This window comes from Passer domesticus, chromosome 12, assembly GCF_036417665.1.
Source record: "Passer domesticus isolate bPasDom1 chromosome 12, bPasDom1.hap1, whole genome shotgun sequence".
Classification (NCBI taxonomy): domain Eukaryota; kingdom Metazoa; phylum Chordata; class Aves; order Passeriformes; family Passeridae; genus Passer; species Passer domesticus.
In genome coordinates, this window is record NC_087485.1 from 16,199,598 (window position 1) to 16,215,227 (window position 15,630).

Genomic DNA, 15,630 nt, shown 5'->3' on the forward strand with positions numbered 1-15,630 from the left:
TTGTATGTTCCGTCCCCTTTATAATCGGCTGTACCCCCACCTCGTGGTCCCGACCCGATGGCTTCCCCTGGAGACATTAAAACTCTGGACTTTGCCCCCGAGTCGAGTCCCTCTTTTCTACTTCGCCTTCCTGCTGATCGCTGCTGCCTCCTGCTGAGGCGCTCCCCGGACGCCCGCGGCGCATCCGGGCAGTGCCGCCCCGGCTGCCAGCTGCTGTGCCACAGCTCGGCCGGTGCAGCCTCCTCCCCAGCCCGGGGGAGCAGAGAAAAACTCGGACAGCAACTCGGCAGTGCAAGGCGTGGTTCCAGGAGGGGATGGGCATTTCTGTGATTAACCTTGGGCTGAATTTGGCCTCCTTTTCCCAGCCAGCCATTGCCGGCTTCAGGTCAGTGTGTGAGCTGGCAGTGCTCCAACAGCCTCTGCTGAGCCCCACGTGTGGGGGCAGCCCCTCCCTACAAGAACTGCTCCCTGTGACACTGCAGGGACACGCACAGAGTGCCCTGAGCTCCAGCCCTGGCAGCAGAGCTCGGCTTTGTCAGGCTCCCAGCCCTGCCTTGAGCCCTAGGGCAGAAATGCCTTGAGCAGGGAGCTCTGCAGCCACTCCAGAAACTCCATGTCCTCCCTCCCAGCACATGGGGCCAGCTGAGGATCTGCCCAGTGACCACAGCTGGGGGAAGGGGGCAGGGGTAGGGGTAGGGTGCTTGGGAGAGGAAGAGGAGGAAAATGAGGTTCTCCGCTGTCACTTACCATTGGCTCAATGGAAAAAAAGTCATTGGAGAACAGCAAGGGGTCTTCTTGCACCTTTGCCATCTTCTCCTGGACCATGCTGCTCAGGAGGGCAGTGTGATCTTCACAAAAGCCCTTCTCCTTCTCTATTTCTTTCTCCTCCATGAAGTTTTCCAGCCACACCTCACTCGATGGCTGCAGCAAACGACACTGCCTGCAGACCCAGGGAGAGACAAGGCCAGCAGATGGTTTAGTAAGGCACATATTTGCAGAGAGAAGTGGGAGTGCAGGAGAGCAAAGCACCTGGGGAAGAGCAGCAGCAGCTCCCCAGCAAAAGCTGATCCCAAGCCATGGGGGTCCCACATGGATCAGAGGATAACTTGCTGTTTACTGGCACAGCAGGTAGTTTTACTCCACACTTGCAAGCTCAGGAGAGGTTTCCAAAGCCAGCAGCCCTCCAGAGAACCTCCTGGCTCAAAGCCTCTGCCAAAAGTGAGGGAGAATCTGCTGGCCACCTCAGCTGGCTTTTCCTACCACTGAGCTGCTTGGGGGATGCAGATAAAAATCATGGAGCACCCACTGCAGGGCTTCCCTGAGAAGAGGGGACCAAACTGGCTTGCAGCTACATGTTACCAGCAGCACTCTTTGTTTCTTCCATTTTGGACCTGCCCTGTTCCCTACTCTACCTTTCACAAGAGCATCCCAGAGCACTTCCAAAGGAAATGGATGAATTCAGGCACTGCATCCCTTCAGTGACATTCAAGGTTTTCTATGCAATATGCATGAAAACAGAGGCTCTGAGAGGGGAAGGGACTTTGTTGTGCAGGAGGGAGACAGCAAACTCCTGGAGAGACCTTTTCAGGATACAGAGTTTTTTGGGTCCCATCCCAGTGCATGATAGTAGAACGTCCTGAGAGGGAATGGAGCCTGCACTATCTTCTCTCATAAAAAAGTCATCTCTGCTCTGAGATCTCAAAAGCTTCTCTGACAGCAGGACAGGGGGAGACAACCAGCCTGGATGGACAAGGAGCTTTTGAAGGAAGTAAGGGAAAACAAGAGGGTGTATCACCTTTGGAAAGAGGGGCTGGCAACTCAGGAAATATTTAGGGATGTTGCCAGGTCATGTAGGAAGAAGATTAGAGAGACAGGAGCCCAATTAGAACCTGAGGAAATCCAGCCATTGCAACCAACCTTTCCTTCCCAAAATGCCATTTCTGATTGGAGTATAAATGGAACTGGAATGCTAAGTGCTGAGCTCCTGAAGCCCAGGGACACACACCCTGGTGCCAGGGTGTGGCAGAGAGAATAGGGACAGGCGGTCGGAAGATTTCGGGCTGTAACAGAAACCTGATAGGGCCTCCCTCACCTGACTCCCAGAGATAAGGATAGCCGCAGGACAAGAGGCCAAGAATGTTGTAATCCCCCCAAGAATGTTGTAACTAACACGGCCTCCAGTCCCCTTACTAACCATATTAGGTAAAAGTCAAACCCCGAAGGTAGGGGAAGGACCAAGGGTATATATACCGAGGAGAAAACCAATAAAGGGCCTTTGGACCGTCTATCACATTGATGTCTGCGTGTCCTTAGCCTGAACGGCCAAAAGCATTGGGCCGTCGTGCTGCGTTTCCTTGGAACCAGGTCGTTACGCCTTGCCTGCAAGGCAACACCAGGGATGGTTTACTTGGCCTAAACCATTCAAAAGCACCCTGAGGCCATAGGTTAGTTTAAGTCTTGGGCCGTGTATGGCACTGAAATGCATCTTTCTAACCAACCTCCTCTTCTCTTCATTGTCATCTTCCTCAGCAGGAAAAGCCTTCCACTGGAAGTGGGCTGTGATGTTACTCCTGTTTTCGATGAACATGGTTGTCTGGTTTGACATGGTGATGAAAGTCTTGTCAAACTTCACAGAATTTGTGCTCAACACAACATTGACATCTTCAGCTTCTCCATAGAGCTTTGTGTGGATAATTTCTTCACCTGGAACAAAGCAAAGAACAGTCTTTGCTCAGCTCACTGGCTGATGGAAGCACAAGGAACAGAACAAACCACAGGTCACAGAAGGAAGTGTCACAGATTTTAGCTGAATGAGCAGTTCTGTGGATCAGTACATTTATCACATCCTGACAGCTCTGTGTGTAGAGTGGGGTTGTCCTGGGCAGCTCCTTCAACACCTTATTTCTGAGTGTGTTTGTAGAGCTTTGGCCCCAAGGTGACAGTGTGTACAGGGAGACTGGTCCATGTGCTCGGGTGACCCACTCAGATCACCGGGATTTCTGCACCAAAGTCCTTCAGGTGACGCTGAGGAGCCCTGCTCAGTCCTGCCTTGCCCAGGCTCTCCCCGGGCATGCCACCAGACTCCTGTCTCTCCTGATCTCTTGCATCCCTTGTTGCTGACCAGAAAATGTGCCTGGGGGCATGTGGGCAGCAAAAGGAGGCCCAGAGGAAGAAGTGAAGTGACAGCCCACAGCAGGAGGGAAAACAGGTGAGGAAACACAACCAGCCTGGCTCTGCAATAGGACAAACTGCTACAAAGAGAACACCATGAAAATCATCATCATCATCTTCCTGTCCAAACCCACAGCCACATCAGTCTTGAAATATTTTATATTGTTCTGATCTCAAAAACCAAGCTGGAGCATTGAAAATTAAGTAAAAAAGGGACAAAGGAATGATTAGTAAGTACAGAGCAGCTTCTGTATGAAGACTGAATGGGATTCCTCAGTCTAGAAATCAAATGGGAGATAGATGTGAGAGGTTTGTAACAGCATGAACGGCCTGGGAAATGGAGTCAGGGAAAAATTTGTTTTGATTAGTCACAAACAAAGCAACTTGAGGGCCTGAAAATGGTATTATATGTGTAAGGGCAACATAGAAAAAGGGTCTGTGACAAGCCAGTGGAGGAACACCATACAGGACAGAGGGGTGCAAGAAATCCATTGCATTGGACACAGTCTGATGGAGACCTCACATGCAGCACTGCCCAGGAATAACATAAAACTTCACCCAGGCATAGCCACATGGTAGTGGAGAATCAGGATCCTCCTTCCTCCACTCAGCAACTCCCAGCAAAACAGGAGTCAAAAATCTTAGCCTGTTAGAGGGGATCAACTTTATCCACCCCCTAAACACCAAGGCGTTCTCAGTTTGCTTTGGGGTAAAGCTGAACAGGGGAGGCACCTCTGGAGGGAATGGAGGGGAAGGGACAACAGGGAGCCCTGGTGCAGAACTGTCCTGTGCCCCTGCAGGGCCCAGCACTCACCTGTGTTGCAGCACAGGGACCCGGCATAGTCATCGTTTGTCAGCGGGTGAAATCCCACTGTCACCTCCATGGTGTCACCAGCGCCCAGAGTTCCTGTGGCTGGAACCACGGAGAAAGGACTGCAACACAAAGAGAGGGATCAGGGCTCAGAGGATACCTGGGCATGAGACTCCTTCTGCAGTGCAGCTCACTTCAGCTCCCTTGGGCAAGCAGGGAGCAAACCAAGCACAGGCAGCAGAAGACAGAACAGACAGGATCAGAAACAGCCACGGAGCCACTGCTGAGGAGATCCAGCCCTCACAAGATCCTGTGGGTAAAACGACCTCAGCTCCCCATACTCTGCATCCAGCTCTCTGCAGTGACACTCAAGGGTCTGACTGCCAGCAATCCCACCAGAGAATGGTTTGTGAAGAGCACAGAGAGGCTTCAGAGCTATCTGCATGCCCAACTTGACACTGACTGCCTCAGGAATTTCTCTTTTCCTGCTGCCTATAAACCTCATCTGAAGAGATGCAAATGTTAGGGCACTATCTGTCCTGGGAGATTACAGCCTAGGAATCAGACAGGGAAAAGGAACTTTTCCTTGAAGACCAAGGAATAGTCACCGTTGAATTTGCAGTGTGGTTCTTTTGTTTATTTTACCTTGAAAACACCCTGATTTAGACTAAAAAGGGCACATTTTATCAGCATTTCAATGAAAGCGGCTCGAAGGAAAGGAGCAGTCAAAACTCTGAAAGAGTGCAAATGCAGATTAGAGCAATACAGTGACATGGAAACCCAAAAGGAGCATGCCATTTACAATCTGAAGGATCCAGTGCCAGCTAAATGAAGCACCATGAGCAGGAGCACATCAAGGAGGCAGAACAGGATTTCTCTGTGTATTTACCAGCAATGCAGTCTGGGACTCTGGGTTGTCATCCAGCCTTGGCCCTGCAGAGAAACTCTGTGCAATGTGTTGGAAATGTTGATGCAAATGTGTTGGTGCACTTTGGATTTAACAGGAGCAATTAGGATTGGTCACCAGGTAAAGAGCTCTTGCCTGACAATCACAAGACTCTGTGCTTTGACGCTCAGGGACAGCTCAGGGGAAATGTGCTTCTGCCCAGCAGCTGCTGGCATTTGTGCTCTTCTACAGCCCCACTGAAGACACAACAGCTCCCTGCCTTGGTGCTTTGCTGGTGGTCAGTCTGTCACTTAAAAGTGTGTGCTGGGGAGTTTGGTGATCAATGCAGCACACACAAAAATAAAGAGAACATCCGGCAAGCTGAGCTTTATTCATGTCGCTTGCTTCAGGTTCTGCTCATTAAGGACCTATTGCTGCAATTATGGGCCTGACCTGTTCCCATTCCCACTAGTGAGATCATCACAACTGGCTGATGGAGAAGCCTTGGGCCAGAATTGTTTATGTGCTGGACGTGAGACTTTGGAGGGAGGGGAGGAAAGACAAGACCCCAGCAGCCCCAGAGCCAGATCAGTGCACGTGCTCCTGCATCTGCCCCGGGGCTGATGCCAGGGCTGCTGCAGCTCTCTGCTGGGGCTCGGGGGGACAGTGCCTGGTGTGGGCAAGGCACAGGATTTTTTTCTTATTCTTTTGCCAGAAATTTCACCAGAACAGAGATGCTGCCAGTTAAGGGAATCCCCAGGCACACTTCAGCACTCCATTCCATTCCATTCCATTCCATTCCATTCCATTCCATTCCATTCCATTCCATTCCATTCCATTCCATTCCCACTGCTGCCCCATGTTACAAGCTCCTGCCCTCAGATGGCAGGATGGGAATAACACACCTGGGGGTGACTTCGGGGGTTGCCTGAGAAAGAAGGGATCTTCCTCTTTTCAAATTATCAGGAGAAGAGGATCCAGCCAATCCAGGACTCAGTTTCAGGACTGAAAATCTGACTGCAATTCAGCCCTGCATCTCCTACCCTGGGCTGGACCCACCAGACTCCTCTGGTCCTGCTGTAGCAGTCATCTCTCAACTCCTCTGACTTTCAGCCAACATCACTAAGCTGTTCCTTGAGCCCACAGCTAGAAGAGCTGTGAAGGAGACATCCCTGGCACTCTAATAACCAAATGAAAACCACTGCCAAGAGATGGGGCTGGCAAGCTAAATTTTGGCCTTTTATCTCTCAGTTGTGAGCTGCTCCTTAAGACAGTTCTCATCCTGTTAGATCTGCCCTTTCAAGGAATCACTACTGCACCCAACAGGCAGAAAAGATAAGCTATGGAGAGGGTTTTAATAAGTTGTTTTCTTCTGCTTTTTAACTAGATCCATTTGTTTGCTTGTTTTCCTGTATGGCATCTAAAGACAGGTCCAGATCTCCCAATGCACCTTGCAATCCCCAGACACTGCTCCTGCTTTGAGCAGTGTGTCTGCTCAGATGATTTCCAGCAGAAGTTATTTTTTACTTTGATCTTCTAAATCAGCCCAACTGCTTTTCATATATTCCCTAAATGTGTCCTATTTCCTGTACACCTGTGCATATACCTATGGGCATGTGGTATACTGACAGGCATTAGAGGAGCTCGACCTTCATGACAGTTCCCAATGAAGAATTCATGATCTTTTGGCAAACATTTAACACAATCCAAAATGAAAAAACAGCAGAAACTCAGGAACTTCAGAGTATTCAAAAAGAAATCTCAGTGAAAGGGGGCACAACCTTATTCAGACATGTAAATCATGTGCTTGAAATTTTAAACTGGCTTTCAAAGGTGCATCATGGAACAGAAGAGGTGACTGATGCCCTCAGCTGACAAGGGAAATCAGATCAGCTTTAGGAACAGGAACAGCACAGGCTGCCCACAACACAGCTCACATGAGGCATCTGATGCAGGGACCACTGCAAAGCCACGTGCCTGTGGCCTCCCAGAGAATGGCTCTGTTTGCTGACAGTGCTGAGTCAGCATTTCAGAAGCTGCTTGTGCTCAGGAGGGTGCAAGCCAGCTGCCAACATGTTCCAGCACCCCCAGGAAATCTGGGACAGAGAAAGCTCAAAGGCTGCATCCTGCTAAGAACACTGAAAGCAAGAGCAGCTGCCATCCATCCTGCTCCCTTCCAGCCAGGGCTGCAGGGCAGCAGCTCTGATGCTCTGCTTCCTTTTGTTGCTCTTTCCCAACTCTGCTATCACACAAAGGTGATATCCTTTGCACAAGAACAGATGAGCTGCCTCACCTCTGGGTGCTCAGCTGGTAATGAGCTTCCAGGTTACCAACGTTGCGAACCAGCAGAGTCTTCTGGGTGCTGTGATTGACTGGACACGTGGAGAAGTCCAGCTGGTCAGGGAAGACCAGGACAGCTCGGGCACAAATGGCCCGAATTGGCACAACTATCTTTTCCTTTGCAGTCTTGCAGATGAGCTTGTGGGAATAATCCTGCAGGAAAAGAAAACGGCTCAGCATTTTGGGCATTTAGTGCCATCCCCATGGCAGAAGAAAAATAATTTCCTAAAACTCATCCATGGCATCAATTTAGCTGTTCCATCCTAAAATAAACACTATGTTCTACTAACATGTCACATTTTAAAGACACCAGTGCACTTTGCAAAACCTATCTCTGTGGCATTGGCCTCTTGTGTCAATTGGGTCATACAAAGAGCTGCCCTAGGCCACTGTTGTGGTGTGTTTCTTATTAAGTTGTAAATTGGTTCATTCCATGTACCCCTTTTGGTTGTAATGGTTCTGCCCTGGTTCTCCCTCTCCTTGATTGTCCCGTCAGTTTAATCTTTCTCCTCCCCGTTACCCTTGACAACCAATGTATCTAGCCCTTAATCCCTCCCTGGTGCCTTGTCTGTCACTCGGTGGCCCAACCTTTCCATCTAGAATCTTCCAGCTAAGGCGTCGAGTGATTGGCTCAGGGGCCAGGGACCCTCCCCAGGCTTTCCCGTATTGGTTCACCTGTTATGTCTGTTAACCTCTCCTCACTCCCACCTTTCCCTCCATTGGCTGAAGACCAGAGCCCATGTCTGTACCCTCCCCTCCTTATAAACTCATGTCTGACCCCAGTTCGGGGTCTTCAGCTGTTGGATCACCTGGAGTTATTAAATCTGGACTTAACCACAGCTGGAGTCTGTCTCTTTGTCTCCTGTTGGGTAGCAGCCCTTTTACTGCGGATCCTCGTCCCTCAAGGCGAAAGCCTTAGGCGCTTTCCTGACCGAGCCCAGGATCGGGAGAGTGCCCCCGTGCTGCTGGCGGTGCTGGCCGCAGCTAGCTGGGACGTCCTTTGAGGCCAGCCGCCGCTGCAGGCCACCATAATTTCTACTCTAAATTTTAATGATGTTAAATAATTCTTAAGTTCCTTCTAAGGAATATGGAGCTAGGGAACACAGGACATTCCTCTTTAAGTTTCTATATTCCCGCTGTCTGAGAGTAGGACAAAGTGTTAAACTGACTCTAAGCAGCAAAAGGAAGACGAGAAAAGAGCTGCACCCAAAGAAATCCTGCACCTCTGGCCTGGTGTAGAAACATCAGCTGGCTCAGAACTCCCCTCTAACTTTGCCTCTCTAACCCAGGTCAGGAGAGGAACGGTGCTAAGAGGCAGCAGGATGCTGTTGGAAAGAGCCTCTCTTTGTTTCCCTGCAAGGCTTCCTCCCTTCCATGCCATGGCCTAAACCCTTCTGGATGAACAAGCCTGCAGATCCCAGCACTGAGATCAGACTTGCCAGGGCCTCAGCACTGCTGTTCAAACCTCCACACAAAACACGTTTGGCACGGAGTGGGTGCCAGCTGACAGAGCAACCACAGGGACAGGCATGAAGACAGAGGCACAGCAGTGTCACTGCCGTGGGCTCTGGGCTCACAGCTCTGCCTGCAGGTTGTGCCTGCCCTACACGAGCTCCTTCAGGCAGGTCTCCAAGTCCCCTGCAGCTCAGCAACCTCCTGCTGACCAAGGGCACCCAGAGCCCAGTGTGCCTGTGCCAGGCTGGGCTCACGGGCACAGCACAAGCTCTGCCCTGGCCCTGCAGCTGCACCATGGTCAGCTGTGCTCTGGGACAGCACAGCTGCAAGGCTGGAGAACACAGGCTGTGAAAAAGCATCGTCTTTGCTTCCAGCCCAGGGGGAGGCAGGGAAGCTGTTGGCAGTCAGGAAGGAGGAAAGCTCTCTGACCTCTTTGTTCCTTCAGTGTTTTCCATAATATTGAAACCCCTTCCACTGTACCTAGAGATGGCCGAACATCTGTCAACACCCCTCTGTCATTTTCATCCTGTTCCCTGGGCATCTTCCCTTGGGAATGCTCAGGAATGTGCAGGCAGGGGAAGCAGAGCCTGTCAGGCCTGGCTGCAGTGCCTGGCAGCCCGTGCCAAGCTGGGACTGGCTGCAGGCTGCCTGCCCACAGCCTGGAGCCAAGCTCCCAGCATGGAATGGGCTGCACCCAGAGTGCAGGGAAAACAGTGGCTTTGGAGAGAATTCTGTGCTTGGGCTCCTCCAGTCTCACCTTGTTCTCCTCGGGGGTGAAGCGGATGCGCACATGGGCAGAGGCACCTGGTGGCACGACGTGGTATACATCACTGGGGCATGCCAGCTGGAAATGAGGTGAGCTCTCCATGCAGACCTTCACCATCCGAGCAATCTGCAGCAAAGACGTGAAATGATGATTTTGCCACTTGTGGAAATAGGATGAGAGGAGACCTGTCCGTGTCCTGGTGTCATCCCTCCTTGACCCCTTTCCATAGCACTTTCAGCTGTGGAGGTGCAGGCACATCATTCACAAGGGTGAGCTTGAATCCCTTCTCTCTGGGTCCAGCATTTTGGCCAGGGCCAGTAGGGCAAGGCCTGGTGGGAAGGAAGGGCCAAGCAGGTCAGCACCAGCAGGATGGAGATGGAGCACCTGAACCAAGTCATCTGCACATTCAACAGGGCCAAAAAACCTGCTGGCTTCTGCCTGCATACAGCCATGCAGTCGTGTTCCAGAGGGGAATGTGCTCCCTGAAAGCAAACCAGCACATTGTCCTGGGGAAGGAAGAAATTCTCTTCTAGCAGATCAGGTTTGGGTAGGGCTGTTCTGGGGACACAGTCATGCAGGCAGACCAGCAAGAGAGGAGACCAAACACGGTGACCTTACTGGGAATAAAAGCAAATCTGAAAAGCAAAAGAAGGAACACAGCAAGACAATCCCTAAAACAAGGAGATTGCAAAGAGAATTTAAATGGGCAGTAAAGCAGCAAGGAAGAATCATAAAACCATGAGAGCAATCAGCTTGCCAAAAGTGACAGAAACACAGACAGGCTATGCCTATCAACTATAGGCTTCAAAGGCATTTTCTGCCTGGAGAAACATGACCAGCACTGACTGACAGTGTGGTTCCAGAATGAAAAGCCAATCTTGGCTCTCCAGGGCTCCTTGCTGCCTGTGCAGGCAAGCTGGGCTGCTGGGCATTCCTGCCTGCAGCCAGCAGGCCAGGTTCTGCCCTCTGGGATTCACAGATGAAGTTCTGAAATACCATCTCTGTTGGAGAAACCTGAAACAAGCTCTTTTTCGGGGGTTCTGGTGATAGGTGAAGAGCGGAGAGAGAGCAGGGAGAGCTTCAGCTGCTGGAAGGTTCATGAAGGACAATCTTACACTGATCCCCAGGGAAGCACAGGCTCTGGGTGAGCACGTCTGCCCAGCCCACACTGGGGAAACAGTGGCTCACCCACCTCTGCTCTGAGCTGATCAAGAGTTGCTGGGTCACACAGAGAAGGCTCAAGACAAGCTGCTCTTTTTATTTCTCCAACTTTCCTTCTCCACAATGCCAGGCAGCACTTACCTTAAGCACAGCCCTGTGCCCACTGGGACACTGACTGAACACTCATGGAGTAAGTAAAACCCACAAATTCACATCAGACTCTATGGGAAACAATTTTGGGATGTCCTTTACTCTGAGACAGGGAATCTGAGGCTCACACTATTGCAAACACCTATTTTGATGTAGAACTTAGGCATCAGTAAGAAGAGAACAGTACCAGAGGAGGTGTGAGAGATGAGGTGATATTTGGCTGAAGCCAAAAGGTTATTAAGGGAAAGAATGGAATTTGTTGGTTCTATGTGTTGATTGTGGTTTAGATTTGTTCAGGTTGGTTTGTTGGTGTTGCTGTGAGCTGGCAGAGGGATGGGGTTGAAGACCTGACCAAAAGGAAGCAGGATGAGAGGGAAGGGGACAAAAAAGTTGTCAGTCAGAGAGAATGAAGCTCCCGAGTGCCCCTCCAAGGGGAAAGGGGACAGGGACTGTCCCGGCTGGGTACAAAGGGGATACAAAGATTGCCTTTTTGTTGGAGGCTGTGTTTGCTCATCTCTGGGGGCAGGGAGACACGCCCGGCTCAGCTGAATTGTTACTAATAAACTGTTTTCTTTTGATTTCATGATTTTGTCCCCTTTTATTGCATTTAAAAGTTACTGCCTTTCTAACAGAGGTAAAGGCAAAAATAAAGTACTACAGAAGTCAGGAAAAAGACAAATGAGGTGAATGCTGAATGAGGACAAGGTTCAGTTATTTTCTCTGCAACTTGGGTAAGAGTAGAATTGGTATCTCCTTTTTCCATAAGCTTTAAATGGGTGCTTTCTTCTAATTATTGCTATGTTATTTAATACCATTCTAGAGGCATGTCTAGAATGACACAACAACAGCAAATGCTTCTGGAGCAGAGACATTGCTTTGAGAAAACTCTCCCCTGCTTTGTCTGCTTTCTGCAGCCACACTGCTGTCACTGCAGAGACACCAGCAGGTCTCCTGTGTGACTCCACGGCAGGCACAGTGAGGCTGCAGCACACTGTCCCTCAGTTGTGCCCCTCCCTGAGGTGTTCCCAATGCCCCTCTCCAGGGCAATCCTTAACCAGTGTGTTCCATGTCTCTTGCTGCTAATTTCCTGCTCAACAGCCCACTCAGTCACCTACCCGTTTGGACTGTGCTTTATACTGAGCCAGTCCTGCCAGAAAAGCAGCTTTAAACACACCTCTAAGTCGGCACTGATCCACAGAAAGCACATCCATTCCCCTCTGCCCAGGGCTAGTCTCCTGTACATCTGACAGGCTGCAAAATCTAACACCCCATCAGGGTCCAACACATGGTTCCAACCCAAAGCATTAAAGTAATTAATTTGTTACATCTGAAGTAATTCCTGCAGGTCCTCGGCCTTCAAAGGCCAACACTGCCACTGTGGAGGGAATCCTGTGACCCCGAGCATTTGATGGTGACCACACCAAAGCAAGAGGAGGCTCCTTCAGCAGGAGAATGGCAAATGGCCATTCTGAGCCTTTGTGTCCCCAGCCTTCCCCCCATTGTTTTAGCAATGGCAGCTACACTGCAGCACACCCCAGCAGCTGCAGCAGAGGTTATTTGTGTTGGCTTAGTGCACATCAGGACTCCCAGTCCACCACTCCCATCAGTTTGCAATGACAGCAGGACCTGGACACTGAGGTATTTTGCTGGAGGCAAGCCTGTCACAAGCACACACCCTCTTCAAACTTCCCATCAAACAGAAAGGAAAAGAGCAGGAAAAGGCTATCTTTGGACCAGTCTTGCTCAGGTCCATCCGTGGGCCAATTCTGGGCAGAAAACTCCCCCCAGTGCTGGCCTCTTGCTTCGTGTTGAGAAACTTCTCCCTCTGGAACTTAGAGAGAAGCACCTGAAAGGCAAAACAAAACAAAACAAAACAAAACAAAACAAAACAAACCAGCAAGAACCTCAGAGACACGCTTGTTCAGAAAACCCTTCCTTGAACAAGTGGCACTGGTGAATAATTTGTGATCACAGCCACCAGGACACTTCTGGAAGCCCTGGCTGATACTTGCTTAAATACTTAGCACCAAGAAATTAATAATACAGAGTGCAACACACACCAACCACAGGGCTGTGTCCCATTAGTCTCTCCGTGATTTGATGTAACATGTTTGGGGATTTCTGCTCTTTGGGCATTTGTTTCCTCCTATGTTTTATTGGATTGAGGCGCAGTGACCTTTTCAGAGTGGAGAGGAGCTCTCAGAACTGCCTGAACTCCATCCCTGCACAACACTCACAACTCACAGCGAGGAGACAGCGCTGCTGGCTCAGTCCAAGAGAAGCAAGAAAGAAAAGCTGTGCCAAGAGTGAGGTGCACAGGAATGTGTCCATGTTTTTGCTCTCTCTGTTAATTAGCATTTGTTTTCTCTGCCTGGGCTGACAGAGCCCCCCACAGCAGAAAACACAGGGATCTCCTTGCCAGAGCCTCAGCAGTGGGGCACCTTCAGCCAAGTGAGCTCCAGACAGCAAGGGACCTTTGTGGCCCTGACTGCAGTGCTGCCTGCAGGGCTGGAGCTGTGCCCACACAGGAGCTGAGAGAGAACAGCTGCTTTGGGAGCTCTTCTGGCTGGGACCAGCCGTGGCTCTCAAGGCTTTGGGCAGAGTTTGAGCTCTCCCCCCCCACATGCCCAGGTGCCCAAGGGCAGGTTGGTCAGAGCAGCACAGGGCAGTGCCCAGCCTGACAGAAGGAATTCCTGTGGCAAAGGGCAGGCACAGAAGCACATGCTGAGGGCTTCAGCTGCACATTGGATTCACTTGGCTCCCGTGGCACAGCCAGGCAAGGCGCTGGGCTGTCCCTGAAACATCACACAGTGTTCCCTACTGCACCAGGACAGCCCCACCAACAGCAGCACGGCACAAAGAGCTGGACAGGGGCTCTGCAGCTTCACAGCACTGCTGGACAGCAGGGGCAGGGACACCAGGGACACCAGGGCACTTGCCAGCCTGAGCACAGCCCCAGTGGCTACTCACAGTATCAGACTTCAGTCTGTCCATGAGCAAAAGACGAGGTGTTGGTGTCTTTTTCGGGAATCCAGATGCCATTTTCAAGGGAAGATGTCGCAGATGAGCAACAATGCCTCAATAAAACTGGAAAGAACAACGATGCAACTCTGAAAATCCACAACCCAATTCATGGCAGACTCAAGGGATATACTGGTGCTAAAAATTTTAGATTATTCAAAACTAGCAAGAGACAGAGCCAAACTTGTCCCACCCCAGGGAGGTACTTGGCAGTCCCACCTTGCCCAAATCTGCATTAATCCATTGCACTCTTACATTTTGCAAGACCTCACCACAGAGAAGACCAGAAGAGGATTGAATGGGATGGGATCCATGGAATGGTGAAATTTTCTACTAAATCTGTCTCTGTCACTGTCTTTCTTCCCCCTTCCCAGCCCCCTCCGTCCCCCCCTCCTTTTTCTATTTCTTTCTCCCTCTCTCTCCCTCACATTTACTGTTACACAAAATCCAGACTATTGACTTTGGCATATGGTCTCATTTTGCACCTTAATTCAGGGGCATCTCCTTAATAATTTTAATAAACAGATCATAACAACCCACTGAAACTTGAACAGAACTCATTCACCTATAAGCAGTTTAAATAAATACGATAGGAAAAAATGTATAGACTAGTACCTTTAGGAGATGTTGCATTTCTTTGGTGAAAAAAGAGCACCATCAGTAGACCATCTATTGTTCATCCCCTCAGCTGTGCATGCCACTGAACTGAAGACTGGCTTTATCCCATCCTGTATTTCCCTTTGGCATTCTCTTTCAGAGCACAGATGGGACAAAACCAGAAAGCACAATTTGAGCCAATCTTTACCTTCAAACGAAATTCAGGACTCCCTGGCAGAGACCAATGTTCTGCGAGTACAGGACTCGATCGCAGAGACCAAATCTCCGGGAATTCTCGGCACTCGCTCACAGAAAACAATGATCTGCGAACAATTCCAGAGCGAATCTCCGAGTGCAGCCGCCCGAACGCGCCGAGGCTGCGGACGAGCAGCCGGGGCCGAGCTCTGGCGCTGAGGCCGCATGGCCGGCTCAGACTCTGTAGCCGAGTTTGCGGTCACCCGGCAACCGCGGCACCGAGCGCGGGGCCGGGCCGGGCCGGGCCGGGGGCCGAGGCTGACGCTGAGGCCGGGCGGGGCCGGGCGGTGGCGCTGGGCGGGCCGTGGTCCCGCCTCGGTCCCGCCTCGTTCCCCCCTCGGTCCCGCCTCGTTCCCTCCTCGTTCCGCCCTCGATGTGCCTCGGTCCCCGCTCGGTCCCCGCTGTTCCAGCCCTGGTGCCCCCTCGGTCCCCGGGCACAGCGGGGTGGATTCGCTGCCGGGCCCGGAGCGTGAGGGGCTCGGCGGCAGCGCTCGATATCGCCAGAGCCTCGGCCCCAGCTCCGGGCTGCTCCACAACGGGAAAATCCCGGGGTCTCAGCAGTTTGTGTTCAGCGCATAGACACGGGGAATCGGCGAGCTGCAGGTCCTGGGCAGGAACATTCAGCTTCTCGTTCTTCTTAGGGACACACAAGTAGCAAAAGTAATTTCCCGGTGTAATGTGGGCCTGCTTTGCTCCTCTCCTAATTCTCCTCTTAGCTTTCAATAGCAAATGAATAAATAATTCTAGTAGGTGTACTGGCATTTGGCCAGCATTAAACCCGCTACATTCATTGGTGCATTGGCCAGAAAATTCGAACCAAAACCTCTACACTTGGTGTTTTTGCCTGGTTTCGAACTGAAGCCGCTGCACTCTGCCACAAGTTTTACAACAAAATCTGAGCTTCTTGAAAACCAAAACTAAAATGTGTGAAATTGTTAAATTGTTCTAATTACATACTTAAGAAAAAAAATTAGTATTCTATTTGTCACAATCCAAAACTTCTAGAAATTTAAAAGA

General features: G+C 50.8%; 1 protein-coding gene across 7 annotated transcripts in view; it reads right to left on the minus strand.

The window, feature by feature from the left end:
- The window catches only part of LOC135279386 (hydrocephalus-inducing protein homolog), a 71,657-nt gene extending 56,821 nt beyond the window's left edge, over nt 1–14,836 (minus strand). For 6 of the 7 annotated variants that reach the window (XR_010346635.1, XM_064386751.1, XM_064386748.1 and 3 more), the window contains exons 1-7: nt 14,567–14,836; nt 13,711–13,827; nt 9,421–9,555; nt 7,162–7,361; nt 3,986–4,104; nt 2,499–2,703; nt 748–940 (exon numbers count right to left, since the gene is read on the minus strand). Coding sequence is in view for 6 of the 7 variants with exons in the window: in XM_064386751.1 (XP_064242821.1) it covers nt 748–940; nt 2,499–2,703; nt 3,986–4,104; nt 7,162–7,361; nt 9,421–9,555; nt 13,711–13,782 (924 nt within the window). In the remaining variant the exon portion in view is untranslated. The remainder of the gene's footprint in view (nt 1–747; nt 941–2,498; nt 2,704–3,985; nt 4,105–7,161; nt 7,362–9,420; nt 9,556–13,710; nt 13,828–14,566) is intronic. The other variant, XM_064386749.1, reaches the window with a different exon arrangement.
- Between the last annotated feature and the right edge of the window lie 794 nt (nt 14,837–15,630).